This window comes from Megalobrama amblycephala, linkage group LG4 (genome assembly GCF_018812025.1).
Source record: "Megalobrama amblycephala isolate DHTTF-2021 linkage group LG4, ASM1881202v1, whole genome shotgun sequence".
NCBI lineage: Eukaryota > Metazoa > Chordata > Actinopteri > Cypriniformes > Xenocyprididae > Megalobrama > Megalobrama amblycephala.
In genome coordinates this window covers 31,534,738-31,553,662 of record NC_063047.1, presented here as the reverse complement: position 1 = coordinate 31,553,662, position 18,925 = coordinate 31,534,738, and the positions used below count along the sequence as shown (strand labels likewise).

Sequence of the window (18,925 nt, the reverse complement as noted above, 5' to 3'; positions counted from 1 at the left end):
ACCTTGAGAGTTTGAATGGCTTATTTCATCAACAATATCTTAATTGGTGTTCCGAAGATGAATGAAGGTGTTACGGGTGTAGAACGACATCAGGGTGAGTAATAAGTGACATTATTTTCATTTTTGGGTGAACTAACCCTTTAAAGACAAAACATCTTTTATGTCTATTATCATATTAATTCATATACATTTGTGCTTACAATACGTATATTTATATATATTTATACATATATTTAATATATAAAAATTATATATATAGCCTATATAAATGTAGTAATATGTTTCGTATAACAGTCGCGGCTTTTATTTTGACAAAATACAAACAACCCGGAAGTTAACATGCCTGAAGTAGTTGCTGCAGCATATACCGGTGTGTAATTATCTCGGTTGATTTATTAAGTATAATTTTAGCTTTAGCATTTTTATTATTAACTTCGAAATAAGATATTTACTTTTGTCATTTCATTGTCAGGTCCCGTTGGTGTTTATGACAGATAGGTACAACCAGCAGCGATGAGGACTGTGTTTATGGTGGCTGAGAAGCCCTCTCTGGCTCAGTCCATTGCCAAAATCCTCTCTAAAGGTGAGTCTGTATGATGGTTATAAACATTAAACCTACTGCATATAATTACAGGTCCCCTAATTCTAAAATGCAGAATGAATTGGTTTGATTTTCCAGTTTATTCATTAAAATAGCATGTTTGATCTGATGAGTTACATTCTTTCATTTATTAATGTTACATTTATACATTTTTACTTTTATTAAACTGAAGCACTTTTCAAGTAAGCTGGAAAAGCAGGGTGGATTTTTTTTTAAAACATTTTGAGTATTTCTAAATAAATATGAATCTTAGCAGTACATTTGTTTCCTGAATGAATGGAAAACTCAAATAGTTTTTGTTACAAAACCATTTTATTTATTCACGTTTACAAGCATTCAGCAAAACCTAAGACATCTATATTGCGGTGTATGCGTTGTGGTGTTGTTTTTTTTTAAGATACAAGCATTATTATTCAGTAGACTTCTTTGTGGTTGACATTCAATTTAAATAACACAATTATAGTAATTGAAAAGGAATCTAGTGCATGAATTTTTAGCCCCAGCTCTAATTCTGTCTGGATGTTGCACATATACAGGCGATGTTGACATCCTCGAATTCCAGTGCGTAAGTTGGGCATCTTGGGTTTTTTCTGAGAAATGGCATCTTGATTGCAATGGGGATGCTCTCCAGACTGAAAGAGCTGTCGATCCCCTTACAAGAATGGCTTTCCAGGCAGTTTGCTTCATAGATGATCTGCGGCACACGTTCCAGGTCGATGTTCTCCCTGTTATTGGTCCAGAAGAATGCATATGTTGCACATATTAGTGTCTTTCAGATTACACTGTCTGCATTTTGATGCCAATTTGGACAAATACAGGCCATCAAATTCTGAATTGTTACAAAATGTATAAGTAAATGATTGCATGCATGCATCCATATAGTCCTGTATAAAATGTAACTGCAGCATACTTTCCCTGTTATTGGTTATAAATTTATATTTCAAACATCTGCTCAACTCACACGTAGCTCCATGCGGCGACGCTGCGTTCATTGATCCTGGTGGGCAGGTTGATGAGCTGTGTGTGGTACTCTTTCAGCGTGGAGGAGCAGTAGGTGTGCTCCACGCACTGGGCCGTGATCGGATTGCATTGGCTGGGGTCCAAAACCAGCAGAAAAATGCTCAGGAGTCCTAGAATCTGAGAGAGAGAATGAGAAGTAGGCATCAAACCATCAGCACCTGTCATGTGGGCTTCTTTATTTGTGGTTTGTGTTTTATGGATGACAGGTTCAAAAACTAATAATTACATGCATTATTTCAATCCATAGACAGCAATGGTACTTCCTCTCTCAAGATCCATAAAGGTACTAAAAACATATTTAAATCAGTTCATGTGAGTTCAGTGGTTCTATTTTATTATTATAAAGCGACGAGAATACTTTTTGTGCGCCAAAAAACAAAATAAAGACTTTTCAACAATATAGTGATGGGACGATTTCAAAACACTGCTTCAGAGCTTTATGAATCGAATCAGTGGTTCGGAGCACCAAAGTCACGTGATTTCAGCAGTTTAGCCGTTTGATAGAAGATCCGAATCACTGATTCGAAACAAAAGATTCATAAAGCTTCATGAAACAGTGTTTTGAAATCGGCCCATATAGATATTGTTGAAAAGTCATTATTTTATGAACTTCTGTTGTGGACAACTTCATAGATTGTGGTCATTCTGAAGCTAATGCCGAAGTAAACAGCCTACATTCACAGATCCAGTACAATTTATGTTAAAGAATAATTATAGCTTCACTGTGTCCCTTAGTTAAATGTATCAGTGATGAACTATGAATGAATATAGTTTATTAAAATATTGTTGTGGGCCCTCGGTTATAGCTATTTGAGGTTTGTGGCTTTTTGTTTTTTTTACCAAATTTATAATAAACAGGTGGATTTATCCTAAAGTATTGACTAGCTTCCAGGTTTGTATCACCATTTTTAGTTTAGATATAGACCTAAATCAGCCAGGCCGCTTTTGGAGAATTAAAGATTAGTGGTATTGGCTGATATTCGAGGTAGCTTGGCCAATTACAGTTAAAATGTTAGTTCTTCCTAATATTAAAATCAGAATCTACCAACAGCCTTGTTAATGGATAATAAACATTTTCTTCCTATTTTTTGCTAATTTGTGGTAAATATTGTGTAAAGTAAGTGTTTCAGCAATTTTGTGTACTTTTAATTTACTATAATTAATATAAATATTAAATAATAATACAAATATTTAATAATACCTAAAAATATAAATAATAAATATATATGAACTGCCGTTCAAAAGTTTTGGATCGGTAAGATTTTGAATGTTTTTAAAAGAAGATTAAAAATACAATAATAAATATAAAAAAATAAAAAAGTAATATTGTGAAATATTATTACAACTTAAAATAACTGTTTTCTATTTAAAGATATTTTAAAATGTAATTTATTCCTATGATCAAAGCTGAATTTTCAGCATCATTACTCTAGTCTTCAGTGTCACATGATCCTTCAGAAATCATTCTAATTTTCTGCACAAGAAACATTTATTATTATTATCAATGTTGAAAACAGTTGTGTACAATAGAAATAGAAAGTTCTGAAATACAATAACAGCAGATAATAATACAACTAATTCAGATAACAGCATTTATCTGCAATAAAAAGCTTTTGTAACATTCAAAAGTTTGGGGTCAGTAAGTTTTTTTTTTTTTGTTTTGTTTTTTTTTTTGGAAAGAAATTAATACTTTTATTCAGCATTAAATTGATCAAAAGTGGCATTAAAGACATTTATGTTAAAAAGATTTCAATTTCAAACAAATGCTGTTTAAACTTTCTATTCATCAAAGAATCCTGAATTATTTTTTTACACAATCGTTTTCAGCATTGATAATAATAAGAAATGTTTCTTGAGCAGCAAATCAGCATGTTATAATGATTTCTGAATGATCATGTGACACTGAAGACTGGAGTAATGATGCTAAAAATTTTAAATTACATTCATAGAAAACAGTTCATTTAAATTCTAATAATATTTTATAATATTATTATTTTTACTATAGTTTTGATGGAAGAGACTTCTTTCAAAAACATGTAAAAATTTTACCGACCCCAAACTAATGTATGTTTTGGCTGTGTCGGCTGTGTCAGCTAAAAAATTTGTCCAAACTTAAGCGATTCAACGAGACAAGTCTTGTGTGACTGTTGGTGACTTACCTGTAGATGTTGCATGCTGTATCGCAGAGAATCGGAAAGTGAGGAGTGGAATGAGAGGCTGGAGGCTGTTGCCTGTAGGGGTAAAGATGCTGTTCCAAATGTGCCCATCTTATCCTTTCGGGCCTATATTTATGTACCGCAGTCTCAATGGAGACCTCCAAAGGTCTGTAGCGTAAGCCGGTGGTCAAGGAGAGAGAGGACATCATCATCATGAGTTTTCAGGCTCATTCACAATGGACGCCATCTGGATATGAGAGTTCAGCCTTGGGAACAGCATCTCATTAGCTGACGAAGACCACTGGCGTCATTCAGGTTGAAGTCTGGTAGAGCACTAAATAGAAGAGAATGATGCATAATCAGCACTTTGCTCTTTTCATTTCACTTTATGATTGATCGCTCAATGCCAGCACCAGTTAGACTGATTCGTCAATGTCCACCATAAATGTTTATGTAAGAATGCTTATGCAGTAGTCCAACTTACATGTTCATGTTCATTGTGTTTACAGACTTTGACTTTGGTTCTAGGCAGATGTGATGAATGATGAAGCATGTGTTGTTTTCAAAGCTAAGGATAAAAATGACCTCAAAGTACATTCAGGAAAGAGTCTCAATGCAAATATTGTGGTATCAATGGAATAAACAATGTGTAAGGTTGTGCTTGGATAATTACTTTAATTAAAGTGCGCCTAAAGGCATATCTTAAAAGTTAAGTGTGTAGTTTTTATGATAAAAAATTACTTTTATTCCAGTTAAATGTACATGTAAGACATTTGCAATTGACTGGTGCAGTTGAGTCAACAGTTGTACGAGTATTTCTTTTCATTTCCTTTCATTTATAGGTAGTTGTTCAACCCGAAAAGGCCTAAATGGAGCGTGCTCAGTCCATGAGTACACCGGAAGCTTTGCGGGCCAAAATGTGAGGTTCAAGATGACGTCCGTGTGTGGACACGTCATGAGTCTGGACTTTATCGGCAAGTGTCTTGTCTTCAGTAGGGTTGCTTTTAAAATGCAGGCAAATTCTGTAATGTGCAAGAGTCGAGACGATGCAAACTTGAACAGCAGTGGAATATTCCCTATCCTAAATGTTTTACAGGAAAGTATAACAACTGGGATAAAGTCGATCCAGCTGAGTTGTTCAGTAAAGCTCCGACTGAGAAGAAGGAAGCCAACCCCAAACTAAATATGGTTAAATTCCTTCAGGTGACTTTACCTTTTGACTGCTTTTGGTGTATATATTGACTAAAATAATTAAAAATTCAGATAAACTGTGTTTAAAGACAACATAAAATCAATTTTGACGATTTTATTTTTTGTTCCAAGCATGTCAAAGAAATTGTTAAATTTATATATTAAATAATATAGTATTTATAGAATAAAAAATGATTATAAAATGATTATCATGACATTAATCTTCCAAAATTTATTGCTTCAACAATGTTCAATTATAAATTTATTTAAATCTATGACCCCTTCTGTAATGAAGTAAAGTTTGTTTTTGAAAGAAGTATCTTCTGCTCAGCAAGGCTGCATTTATTTTATCAAAAAATACAGTAATATTGTGAAATATATTGTAATTCAAAATAATTGTTTTCCAGTCTTCAGTGGTCTTCTATTTAATAAATGCTTATAAATTTAATAATTGTGGTTTATTGAACAAAGAATCCTGAAAAAAGTATCACCATTTCCATATAAAATAAGCAGCACAACTGTTTTCAACATTGATAATAATAAGAAATGTTTTTTGAGCTGCAAAGCAGCATATTAGAATGATTTCTGAAGGATCATGTGACACTGAAGACTGGAGTAATGATGCTGAAAATTCAGCGTTGCATCACAGGAATAAATTACATTTTAAAATGTATTCAAATAGAAGACCGTTCTTTTAATTTGTAATAATATTTTGCAATATTACTGTTTTTACTGTATTTTTGATTAAATAAATGCAGCATTGGTGAACACAAGAGACTTAAAAAACATTAAAAAAATGTAATGTTTCCAAACATTTGACAGGTCATACATTATATTATATTATATTATATTATATTATATTATATTATATTATATTATATTATATTATATTATATTATATTATATTATATTATATTAATACATTTTTATAATATCAAAGTTGCTGTTGTTGACAGGTTGAAGCAAAAGGTTGTGACTTTGTCGTCCTGTGGTTGGATTGTGACAAAGAAGGAGAAAACATTTGTTTTGAGGTGAGTCTGAATTGACTTCTGTTATTAATCTACAGAAAGAAAATAGAAATAGAAATAGAAAGTTTGTCCATATAACTGGGGCTGAGCTGTTTGGCCTTTTTTGAGTGTGTGTTTTCTCTATTTGTGTGTTGTGTTGTACCGTCTCAGGTGTTGGATGCCATTCAGCCTGTGATGAACAAGTCTTACGGTAATGAGCGTACGGTGTATCGGGCCAAGTTCAGCTCCATCACAGACACAGATATCTGTAACGCCATGAATCGACTCGGAGAACCCAACAAGAACGAGGCTCTGTCCGTAGATGCTCGTCAGGAACTGGACCTCAGGATCGGCTGTGCTTTCACACGGTATGAAAGAGGTCTTTCGGTTATAGAAGACCTGCTTTGAATGTTTTTTTGTTTTGTTTTTATAGTATTACAATACAATCTTGCTTTGTGCAGTATACACTACTGTTGAACAGTTCTGTAAGATTTTTTAAAATGTTTTAAAAAGTCACTTATGCTCACCAATGCTCATTCATCACAACTAATCTTTGTCTCTGGATTTTAGTTTCCAAACCAAATACTTCCAGGGAAAATATGGGAATTTGGACTCCTCCTTGATCTCTTTTGGTCCCTGTCAGACTCCCACACTGGGGTTCTGTGTGGAACGTCATGACAAGATCCAGTCCTTCAAACCTGAAGCATACTGGGTCGTACAAGCAAAGGTCAGTTCTGCCCTTTACCAATTTTATCCAATTTTAGAAATTTGTATCATATCACATTGCATACTTGCTTTTCTACATTTTTGGTGCACACAGGTTTTTAAAGGGAAGGACAGCCCGCTTTTCTTGGACTGGGACCGCGTTCGAGTTTTTGACCGAGATGTTGGTCAAATGTTTGTCAACATGGCAAAGACTGCTAAGGAGGCTAAAGTATGTATTTGTATCTCAATTATTTGTATGTAATTTCCTATTTCAGTGCAAAAGCACTTCAAGTGTAGCTGCATGAGTTATTATCTGTCTTTTCTTTGCAGGTTGACTCTGTGACTAAGAAAGAGAAAGCCAAGCAGAGACCTCTGGCATTGAATACAGTGGAGATGTTAAGAGTGGCCAGTTCTGCTTTGGGTGGGCTGCTTCCCTTCTGATATTAAATGTGAATTTACAAAGCAAGAAGCATAAGAAATAGGGTTTCACTGAGTGAGGAAAGAAAGACTCAGCTTTACGCAGACTGCTTAAGAGTATACATTTTGGCAAGTAATGCCTGGTCATGAAATTGAATTCAGATTATATGGTCATGAACCTTATATGGTTCACTTTTTGGCAAATAATTACTGTAATTTTATAGCATTTATTATTCACAAAGGAATAATTAGACTGAAAATAGTAAACACTCTACCGTTCAAAAGTTTGGGGTTAAAGAAGTTTTTTCAAAGAAATCTCACCAAGGCTGCATTTATGTTTTTATCAAAAAATACAGTAAAAAGAGTAATATTGTGAAATATTATTACAATTTAATGTACTGTTTTCTATTTTAATATATTTTAAATGTAATTTATTCCTGTGATGGCAAAGCTGAATTTTCAGCATCATTACTCCAGTCTTCAGTGTCACATGATCCTTCAGAAATCATTCTAATATGCTGATTTGATGCTCAAGAAACATTTCTTATTATTATCAATGTTAAAACCATCTGTGCTGCTTAATAATTTTATGGAAACAGCATTTATCCCAAAAAAATAAAAAATAAAAAATAATAATTTTTGGATAAATGCTGTTTTTTTTTTTTAACAATAGTGTACAGTCAAAACAAAAAATATTCAGACATTTGTGATATTTTTGAATATTTTTACTAGTGGGTGCAGGACACTATAGTTCATTTATGTAAGTGAGGATAGCAAAATAAAGTAAACTGTAACATTTTATACCCAAAGTGATTCACACAGTGAATTACTGTGTGAATCAAATTTGTGAATCAAATTTGGAACCTTATTCAGACACTTTGACCTGACCATGTTTTGCTTAAGTGTTATCTGACATAATTAAGATTAATTTTTTCTGACACAGTTTAGCTCTGAGATCTTGTCATATTTTATTACAATTTTTTTAAACTATAGTGAATAAACTGTATTAATGAATGAAATGTTCAAGGTGCCTAAATACATTTTGGTTTGACTGTATATATGATTTTTATCTGTGTATTTCTCAGGAATGGGTCCCCAGCATACCATGCAGATAGCAGAGCGTCTCTACACACAGGGTTATATCAGCTATCCTCGCACAGAGACGACGCATTACCCTGAAAACTTTGACCTGAAGGGCACCCTCAAACAACAGGCCAACAGCTCCTTCTGGGGTGAAACGGTGAGCACGAGCCCTTTCTTCCACCCTGTTGAGATCATCTTAAGATAAACTATTTTTATACCTATTTGATGCCTTGTTTTGTGTGTATAAAAAAATATCATGTATTCATTTATTAAACTGAAAGATTTCATGTTGATGTTATTGTATTTTTGTAAGAAGTTTAATTGTATTATTTGTTTGTTATTTTATGTTAGTTATTATTTATATAGTGTTTAATCCTGATATGGCATTAAAAAATGATGCAAAGTGATTAATATTGTCTTATGAAAAATGCTTATGTGTGTGTTTGTGTATGCAGGTAAAAGCTCTTCTCTCTGAGGGTATTAATAGGCCAAGGAAAGGAGCAGACGCAGGAGACCATCCGCCAATCACACCCATGAGAGCCGCCTCTGAGAGCGAGCTGGGTATGACTGTCAGACTGCATATTTTCACATCTGGCGTTTAAGGACAGGATCCATAATAATTATTTAATAAAAGAAGAGAAAATATAAATTAAAATATCTTTATAATAAATAGACTAAAATATTAGTATATACACTAACAATAGTATTTGTCAATTAAACTAAATATAAATTTATATGTATGAGTTTAATTGACTAATACAGTATACACTATTGTTCAAAAGTTTGGGGTCAGTAATTATTTTTTTTTTTTAAAGAAATTAATACTTTTTAAGGATGAATTAAATTGATCAAAAGTGAAAATAAATACATTTATAATGTTACAAAGATTTATATTTCAAATAAATGCTTTTCTTTTGAATTTTCTATTCATCAAATAATACTAAAAAATGTATCATAAAAATGTCCTCTAAAATTTCAGAAGGATCATGTGACACTGAAGACTGCAGTAATGATGCTGAAAATTCAGCTTTGATCACAGGAATAAATTACATTTCAAAATATATTAAAATAGAAAACACTTATTTTAATATTTCACAATATTACTGTTTTAATGTATTTTTGATCAAATAAATACAGGCTAGACTCAAAAACATTTAAAAAAAAATCTTACTGACCTCTAACTTTTTAATGGTAGCATAACTATGGCTGTGTCCAAAATCGCAGACTCATTACTTCACGACTGCTAAAAAAAGTACGTTCTATATAGTATGAATGTAATCTGGATGTACTGCATTCGCTATGCTGTCATTATCACGTGACCTACCAGCGTCAGTTGCATCGCTATAGAAGGCCATCTATCTTTTTCTCTCCGCAGGCAGCGATGGCTGGCGTCTGTATGATTACATCACACGGCACTTTATAGCGACGGTCAGCCCTGACTGTAAATACCTGCAGACCACAATTTCCTTCAGCATTGCCACAGAAAGCTTCACATGCAGCGGGAAGACTCTCATCTCTGCTGGTATGTGCATCATCATATTAACTTTTACCATTTATAGAAATTATACTCTAGTGGAGAGGTGATGCTTATTAATATTTCTCTCCATCTCAGGTTACACTGAAGTGATGCCCTGGCAGGGTATCCCGCTGGAAGAGGCCTTGCCGGTGTGTGAGAGAGGAGACATATTCACAGTGGATGAGATCAAACTACTGGAGAAACAGACCAATCCACCAGACTACCTCACTGAGGCCGAGCTCATCACACTCATGGAGAAGCACGGAATTGGTAAGATCCGTTTAATTAATGCTCACAACCTTAAGAGATTCTTTAGAAAACAAGTTCACAGAAGAGAATAAATGTAAACGGGTCATATCATACATTTTATCCCTGACATGCACTTTATTATATTAGTTTTTACCCCATCTTGGCCTGTTTATTGCCACTGTACACCTCTGGGTAACTTTATGTGTGCAGTTTCATTAAAGGTCCCGTTCTTCGTGATCCCATGTTTCAAACTTTAGTTAGTGTGTAATGTTGTTGTTAGAGTATAAATAAAATCTGTAAAATTTTAAAGCTCAAAGTTCAATGCCAAGCGAGATATTTTATTTAACAAAAGTCACCTACATCGAACGGCCAGTTTGGACTACATCCCTCTACTTCCTTCTTTAATGACGTCACTAAAACAGTTTTTTGACTAACCTCCGCCCACAGGAATACACAAGAGTTGCGTTTGTAGAGTGTGTTTGTCGCCATGTCGTCGAAACGCTGTTATTTTCATCCCGCAGTCCAATCACCGGGTCTGATTCCGGCTCAAATTGATAGGGTAAAATTAAAGACATGTTTACAATAACACTGAGCGCGTGCATCTCCACGTTATGGTAAGAGGCGTGACCTTTCCGGGGAAGATTCGCTAAGCTGCTGTCGAATCACAACACAGGAACCGCTGGCACAATCAGAACTCGTTACGTGTTTCTGAAGGAGGGACTTCATAGAACAAGGAAGTCATCAGCCCGTTTTTATGACAGTGGAAACAGCGGTATACAGATAAGTAAATTATGCTAAAAATACTGTGTTTTTTTTACACGCGAAACATGAACACATGTTATAATGCACACTATAAACACAATCAAAGCTTCAAAAAAACACGAAAAACGGGACCTTTAAACACTTTTTTTTTTTTTTTATTAATTAGTTTCAAATGCATGAAGAATTCACAGCACAATGATTTCTAAAAACTGTTTCATGCATAATTATTCATTTTATGCTATCATTTCAGGAGCTCAGGTTTTCACATCTAAGACTATTTTGACATTTCATATGTATATATATTGATCAATAGGCTATTTTATATGTTGATACAAGTTTTAGTGCATGAATGAATGAATAAACATACAGTTCAAAAGTTTGGGGTCGGTAAGAATATTTATTTTTTTACATTTTTGGAAAAAAAGTCTCTTATGCTCACCAAAGCTACGTTTATTTGATCCAAGCTGCAGTTAAACACTGATATTGTGAAATATTAATACAGGATAAAATACAATTTTAAAACCTGAACGTTTGGTTACAGTTTGACATGTTTTAGACATTTTGCTATTTTTGTTTGGTAATTTAGTCAGATTTAAGTGGAGTAAATTAATTTGAAAAACATTTAATTGCAGACCTCTTTTTTATTTTTATTATTTTTAAAATTGCAATAACTGCAATAAAAATGGTTCTTTCACTAGGTACGGATGCCAGCATCCCCGTCCACATTAACAACATCTGCCAGAGGAACTATGTGACGGTTGAAAGTGGCCGCAAACTCAAACCCACCAACCTGGGGATTGTTCTGGTTCACGGTTACTATAAGATTGGTAAGGGGAAAAATTTCAACCACAAGTATTTTGTTAATGTGTGTCAGTTTAATTGGTTGTGTAGTGTCTATGGTATGAAAGCTTGTTTCCGCCACTGAAAAAAAATATAAAAGGTAGTTTACACAATTCTGACTATATAACTCACAAATGCAAGTTAATATCTTGCAATTCTGAGAAAAAAAGTCAGAATAGTGATATAAAAAGTCGCAATTACCTTTTTCATTTTTTATTCCATGGCGGAAACAAGCTTCCATACTATGGGGTAAGCAGCCAAGTTAGTAAAAAATTTGGCCTATACTAAAAAACCTTATAAGAGGTGGTTCATGAAGTACAGGCACTTTACAGAGCTGAATCTGTAATAGTTTTGCAATAAGTTATTTTGAAACAAAGCGTTGGATAAATGACTCATTTGTATATGCTTATCATTTTCCTTGATCTGTGTGTGTCTTAGATGCAGATTTGGTTTTGCCCACAATCCGGAGTGCTGTGGAAAAGCAGCTCACTCTGATAGCTTTAGGAAAGGCAAACTTCCAGCAGGTCTTACAGCACACTCTGGACATCTTCAAGAGGAAGTTCCACTACTTTGTGGACTCCATTGCAGGTAACGTCACATACAGCAAACCTATGAAAATTATTTAGTTACCGTTTTGTTTCTGTACCAAATTAAAAATCAAAATCAGACAGTTCTGAGGGAAACTCTTTATAACTCTTTATTCTAACTAAACCTAGTCATGAACCAGTGTTGTTTTAGTGGGCATGTGCATCAGGGAGCTGCTATCAATATGCAGGGTATTGAAATTGCATCTTAATACGTGCTCGCTATTTACCTTCGCTTTCCAATTCGTGATCACGCGTACTCTGTGTATTGGGAGTGGCGGTACTGGCCACACATTTGACAAGATATGATATTTGTCACTGATGCTCAGAATCTGTTGCACACCAAATCCTCTGACATTTAGATTTAGGCTTTGGGCACATCATTCATTTTTATTTTTATTTTTTCCATTTTTATTTTAGTTTTAAAGTTTTAGTAATTCTGATGTGTTTTGTCATTTTTACTAGTTTTTTTTTTTTTTTTTTTTTTTTGTGTGTAAATATTTCTATATAGGTTTTGTAATCTTTTTCAGTTTTAGTTATTTTAGAACATAAAGTTAAGCTAAATGAAAACTAGCTGAAATAAAATAATTTAAGTTAATTAATGTACATAATTTTGGTTTTGCTAATTATTCACTCTTAAAACATGCTTCAAATGTTTATTTAACAGGCATGGATGAACTGATGGAGGTGTCCTTCTCTCCCATCGCTGCTACTGGGAAACCACTCTCTCGCTGTGGCAAGTGCCGTCGCTTCATGAAGTACATCCAGGTGCGTAAGGACCGTATCTTATTCTAGAAATGTTAACATGTAGATGCATTAAACTGATCAAAAGTAACAGTAAAGACATTTATAATATTATTTATAATATGCTGTTCTTTTGAACTTTGTTCATCAGAGAATCTTGAAAAAAAAAAAAAAAAAAAAAACATTAGTACAGTTTGCACAAAAAAATTAAGCAGCACAACTGTTTTCAACATTGATAATAATAAAAAATGTTTCTTGAGCAGTAAATCAGCATATTAGAATGATTTCTGAAGGATCATGTGACACTGAAGACTGCTAAAAATTCAGCTTTGATCACAGGAATAAATTACATTTAAACACTTTTTCAGGTAGAAATCAGTTATTTTAAATTGTAATAATATTTCACAATATTACTGTTTTTTTTATTCATCAAATAAATGCAGCCTTGATGAGCATAAGAGTCTTCTTTCAGAAAAATATCTCACCAACCCCTAAGTTTTAAATGGTAGTATATTGATTTTGGCTTTTATCAGAAAGCTATGAATGTACACAATTGATGCTGTTTTGAGTTCAGAAAAGGTATTTTCATAGTGCATTGAACTCTTTTAATTCAAAAGATCAAGGAAAAGTCCATTTCTCTTTGCATGACTCTTATAGTTTCATCTCTTTGTTTTGACAGTGCACAGATCATAACTAGCATGTACAGACATTGTGTTTTAGCTACTTTCTTTGTCAACATTGACCTTAGTTTGAACTAATAACAGTAGGGTAAAATGGAGAAATGTTAGATATTTAACCAAACATGCTTGTCTCAATATGGTCCAAAGTTCATTTCTGCACACTCAAGTCAAAGGATTGCAACACTATGTCTTGGGCTTTGATCCATGACCCAACCCGATTGACCTGTGTTAGGATTTTGACACAGAGGCTTTGACATAGAGGGCTTTGGCCTTCTGATTATAAGCCTAAAACTTTGAACTCTCAACTACCACCACACCTTGGTTTCTAGTTACCATACCACTACCGTTCATATGTGTGTGTATATATATATATATATATATATATATATATATATATGAACGGTATACAAAGAAAGTAGCTAAAACACAATGTCTGTACATGCTAGTTATGATCTGTGCACTGTCAAAACAAAGAGATGAAACTATAAGAGTCATGCAAAGAGAAATGGACTTTTCCTTGATCTTTTGAATTAAAAGAGTTCAATACACTATGAAAATGCCTTTTCTGAACTCAAAACAGCATCAATTGTGTACATTCATAGCTTTCTGATAAAAGCCAAAATCAATACACTACTATTTAAAACTAAGGGGTTGGTAAGATATTTTTATGTTTCTGAAAGAAGACTCTTATGCTCATCAAGGCTGCATATATATATATATATATGTGTGTGTGTGTGTATATGTATATATGTATGAAGTAAGGGGAGAAAAAAAAAATGTAATAAGTCTCCTATCCCCACTAAGGCTGCGTTTATTTGATCAAAAATACTGTAAATATTGTGAAATATTATTACAATTTAAAATAACTGCTCTTTATTTTAATATATATTAAAATGTAATTTATTCCTGATGTCAAAACTGAATTTTCAGCAGCATTACTCCAGTCTTCAGTGTCACATGATCCTTCAGAAATCATTCTAATATGCTGCTTTGCTGCTCAAGAAACATTTCTTACAATTATCAATGTTGAAAACAGTTTTGCTGCTTATTTTATGTGGAAATCGTGATACTTTTTTCAGGATTCTTTAAATAGAAAGTTCAAAAGAACAGAATTTATAGAAATGTAGCATTATAAATGTCTTTACTGTCACTTTTGATCAATTTAATGCATTCTTGCTGAATAAAGTACTAGTTTCTTAAAAAAAAAAAAAAAAAAAAAAAAAAACTTTTTTACTGACCCCAAACCTTTGAATGGTGTATCCAATAATCCATACCCACAATGCATCAAAAACACCTTGTTTAAAAATCTGACATCAGTTTGATAGGTCAGTGATGTTAATTAATTACAGAGAGTAATGCAGCCAAACTTCAAGCTTTTGCATCCCACATCTACATTTACACACTAACTTTGATCCTAATTACCATCCGTATGGCCACGTTGCGTAAATCACATGGTTTATTTCTTTTCCTCTGTGACGCACTCTGGGCTTTTAGACAGACTCTCATCTCTCTCTTGTTCTCTCCGCCTATACTTGTGCACCTGAAAATGACCTTCATCAAGAAAGCTTTTTACCTGAATGTTCTCCTGTGTCCATCTGAATGTCATGTAACTCACTAATTATTCATCAATGTCCCTCATCATTCAAGTACTACCTCGGGCTGCTAGTCTGATGTTCCTGTTAATTGGGCTGTAATGTCCACTGCTTGCGTGAGTGAGGTTAATGCGGATTTTCTCGAATCAAATGTACTATGTCTTTACATAGTATAGAGGTCTTTGTTGTTTGTTGGAGTATACAATTAAAAATGATTATAAATTTGTGGAAAATTAAGTTAGAAAAACTTAAATATATTGGTAAATTGTAAAGTTGGTAAATTCTGGACAATGCTGATGGCCAACTTGTGTTATCCACCACTAATAATTATAAATTGTAACATGACAAAACATTAGTTACAAAAAAGTAAGCTAGAAGAAAATTCTTATAAATATAAAAAAAATGTATTATTATTATTGTTTTTTAAATTAAAAAAAAAAAAAAATTTGTTCTACAGCTACAAAATGTTGACTCAGATTAATCGTCACAACATTAATCATGATGTAGTGTCAGATATGTTCTACACTAAAAAAAACCTGTCATTTCTATCCACTCCCAGGCTAAACCCAGTCGTCTGCACTGCTCTCACTGCGACGAGACCTACAGTTTACCTCAGAACGGAGCCATTAAGCTGTACAAAGAGCTCAAGTGTCCCCTGGATGAGTTTGAGCTGGTTCTCTGGACCTCAGGGTCTCGTGGCAAAAGCTACCCTGTGTGTCCATACTGCTTCGGCAACCCTCCCTTCAGAGACATGAAGAAAGGTAGGAGAGACTAAAACGCTCTTTCTCAAATCAACTTGTTTTTGGGTGGTTCTTCAGTTAGGATCCTTTCAAACTATGTTTCATATATGTTAACGCATGTCCATACATTTTAGATTATTAAAGGTTTGTGGTAAGATTTTTTTATATATATAAATTGATCAAAAGTGACAGTAAAGACATTTACATTTTTACAAACAAAAAATTTCTATTTATCAAAGAATTCTGAAAAACTTATCATGGTTTCCCCAACGATGTTGAGCAGCACAACTGTTTTCCACATTGATAATAATAAGAAATGTTTGTTGAGCAGCAAATCAGCATATTAGAATGATTTCTGAACGATCATGTGACACTGAAGACTGAAGTAATGATGCTGAAAATTCAGCTTTGATCACAGGAATAAATTACATTTTAAAATGAATTCAAATAGAAAAAAAAGTTATTTTAAATTGTAATCATATTTTTCATTATTAAGAGGATTAGGGCCAAGCAATAATAAAAAATTAAAACCATCTCGAGATTAAAGTTGTTACATTTCGAGAAAAAACTCGTTAAATTTTGAGAAAAAAGTCAAAATAAAATGTTGAGAATAAACTCATTAAATTACGAGAAAAATGTCGTTAAATTTCGAGAAAAAAGTCGAGATAAAATGTTGAGAATAAAGTCGTTAAATTACGAGAAAAAAGTTGTTAAATTACGAGAACAAATTCGTTAAATTATGAGAAAAAACTTGTTAAATTTCGAGAAAAAAGTCGAGATAAAATGTTGAGAATAAAGTCATAATTTAATGTTTATTCTCAACATTTTATCTCAAGTGATAAAATGTTAAGTGATAAAAAAAGTTGTTAAATTACGAGAACAAATTCGTTAAATTATGAGAAAAAACTTGTTAAATTTCGAGAAAAAAGTTGAGATAAAATGTTGAGAATAAAGTCATAATTTAATGTTTATTCTCAACATTTTATCTCGACTTTTTTCTCGAAATTTAACAAGTTTTTTCTCGTAATTTAATTAGATTATTCTCAACATTTTATCTCGACTTTTTTCTCGAAATTTAACGTCATTTTTCTCATAATTTAACAAATTTGTTCTTGTAATTTAATGACTTTTTTCTCGTAATTTAATGACTTTATTCTCAACATTTTATCTCGACTTTTTTCTCGAAATTTAACAGGTTTTTTCTCGTAATTTAATTAGTTTATTCTCAACATTTTATTTCGACTTTTTTCTCAATATTTAACGAGTTTTTTCTCGAAATTTAACAACTTTAATCTCGAGATGTTTTTTTTATTTTTTATTATTGCTTGGCCCTAATCCTCTTCTGTATTATTACTATTTTACTGTATTGATTTTTAATCAAATAAATGCTGCCTTGGTGAGCATAAGTATGGAAGATGGTTTACATCATGAAATAAAAATAAATAAAAGTAATTGCGAATTTATATCACACAATTCTGAATGTTTTCTTGGAATTGCGAGATATATAGTGAGAATTGCAAGTTATAAAGTGAGAATTGCGTGATATAAAGTCATAATTGCGAGTTAGAAAGTCAGAATTGTGAGATATAAACAATTCTGACTTTATAAGACGCAATTCAAATTGAGTTTATATCTCGCAATTCTGGAAAAAAAAAAAAAAAAAAACAGAATTGTGAGGTATAAAGTCAGAATTGCATGATTAAAAACTCGCAATTGCAGAAAAAAAAAAAAAAAGTCAGAATTGTAAGATAAAAAGTTGCAATTACTTTTTTATTTAGTGGCAGAAACAAGCTTCCATCCATAAGAGACTTCTATTAAAAACAATCAAAAATCCTACTGACCCCAAACTTTTTAACAGTGGTGTATTTAAAATTAGTATATAAAATATAAAATGTTAAGCTTTTTATAATTGTATTACAGAGTAAAAACATCTGGGTGGGGGAAAAGTCCAAGTCAAATGGAACCTTTTAACACTTGTTGAAACAGGAAGAACACACTTAAAAACAAGAAAAGAAATGTAAAAGTTCTCCTAAAAGAATAGGCCTTATGTAATTTCTCTTTCTCTTTCCTTCAGGGATGGGCTGTAACGAGTGCACCCACCCTTCCTGTCAGCACTCCCTCAACTCTCTTGGGATCGGTCAGTGCGTTGAATGTGAGACGGGCGTCCTGGTCTTCGATCCCACCTCGGGCCCAAAGTGGCGCATGGCCTGCAACAAATGCAACGTGGTGGTGCATTTCTTCGAGCACGCCCATAAGGTGCAGGTGTCCCAGGACAGCTGTGATTCCTGCGAAGCCTCTCTGGTTGTAGTGGACTTCAACAAGACACGCTCGCCATTGCCCGATGGTGAAACGCAGCACACTGGTTGTGTGTTTTGCGATTCTGTGTTCCAGGATCTCGTGGAGCTGAAACATGCGACCATGCGGCATCCCATGCACCGGGCCGGAGGAGCCCGCAGAGGGAGAGGGAAGGGAAGAGGGAGGAGGCCCATGGGGAGAGGGAATCCTAAAAAGCCTAAAGATAAAATGGCAGCCCTGGCAGCTTATTTTGTATAAAACATTTTGTTTATTTGTCTCGCAGTAGAAAATTAAAGCCAGCTTAATTAGTCTCAATGTGCAAACTAAAAAGATGAAAATGGCAATAAAGTTTTAGTTTAACAGAGTCTGTGCTGTGGTTTTTTCGGTGTTTTTGTGACTTATGTCTGCTTCAGTGTTGCCAAGTCTGCGGTTTTCCTGTGGAATCAGGCTACTTTTAAGTTGTTGCCGTGGGTTGATTTCCACCCCCGTATGTACGATTTTGGTGCTCCAACACTCCCAAAACACCCCCAGACATAAGAATTCAGTGGAGAACTCAGCCGCCTGATGGAGAAAATCACATTGGGCTATTTTTGGGCTACTTGTGTTGCACAAACCTGGCAACCCTGGTCTGCTTATACATTGACATTTATTTAGGAGAAACTTTTATCCAAAATGACTTAAAATCACCATGAAATCAAAATCTTGTTTTGTTTTTTTATGGAAAAATTATTATATATATTATA

The 18,925-nt window shown here is 33.4% G+C and overlaps 1 protein-coding gene across 1 annotated transcript; it reads left to right on the top strand.

Moving 5' to 3' along the window:
- Nucleotides 1-301: 301 nt before the first annotated feature.
- top3b (DNA topoisomerase III beta) lies at nucleotides 302-18,542 on the top strand. Its single transcript, XM_048188873.1, has 18 exons — nucleotides 302-370; nucleotides 473-583; nucleotides 4,620-4,751; nucleotides 4,874-4,980; nucleotides 5,925-5,999; nucleotides 6,147-6,343; nucleotides 6,546-6,702; nucleotides 6,796-6,909; nucleotides 7,011-7,101; nucleotides 8,183-8,337; nucleotides 8,636-8,741; nucleotides 9,556-9,702; nucleotides 9,793-9,966; nucleotides 11,406-11,534; nucleotides 11,986-12,135; nucleotides 12,799-12,899; nucleotides 15,707-15,908; nucleotides 17,962-18,542. Exons 2-18 carry the CDS (start codon nucleotides 514-516, stop codon nucleotides 18,438-18,440), a joined length of 2,586 nt encoding a protein of 861 aa, XP_048044830.1. The 5' UTR covers nucleotides 302-370; nucleotides 473-513; the 3' UTR covers nucleotides 18,441-18,542.
- The last annotated feature ends 383 nt before the right edge of the window (nucleotides 18,543-18,925 follow it).

Bases quoted from the DNA above. Each gene is read 5' to 3' on its own strand.
- top3b (XM_048188873.1), top strand. From the start codon at position 514: ATGAGGACTGTGTTTATGGTGGCTGAGAAGCCCTCTCTGGCTCAGTCC. The intron at 6,344-6,545 runs GTATGAAAGAGG...TCTGGATTTTAG, and splicing joins ATCGGCTGTGCTTTCACACG to TTTCCAAACCAAATACTTCC. The intron at 7,102-8,182 runs GTGGGCTGCTTC...TGTATTTCTCAG, and splicing joins AGTGGCCAGTTCTGCTTTGG to GAATGGGTCCCCAGCATACC.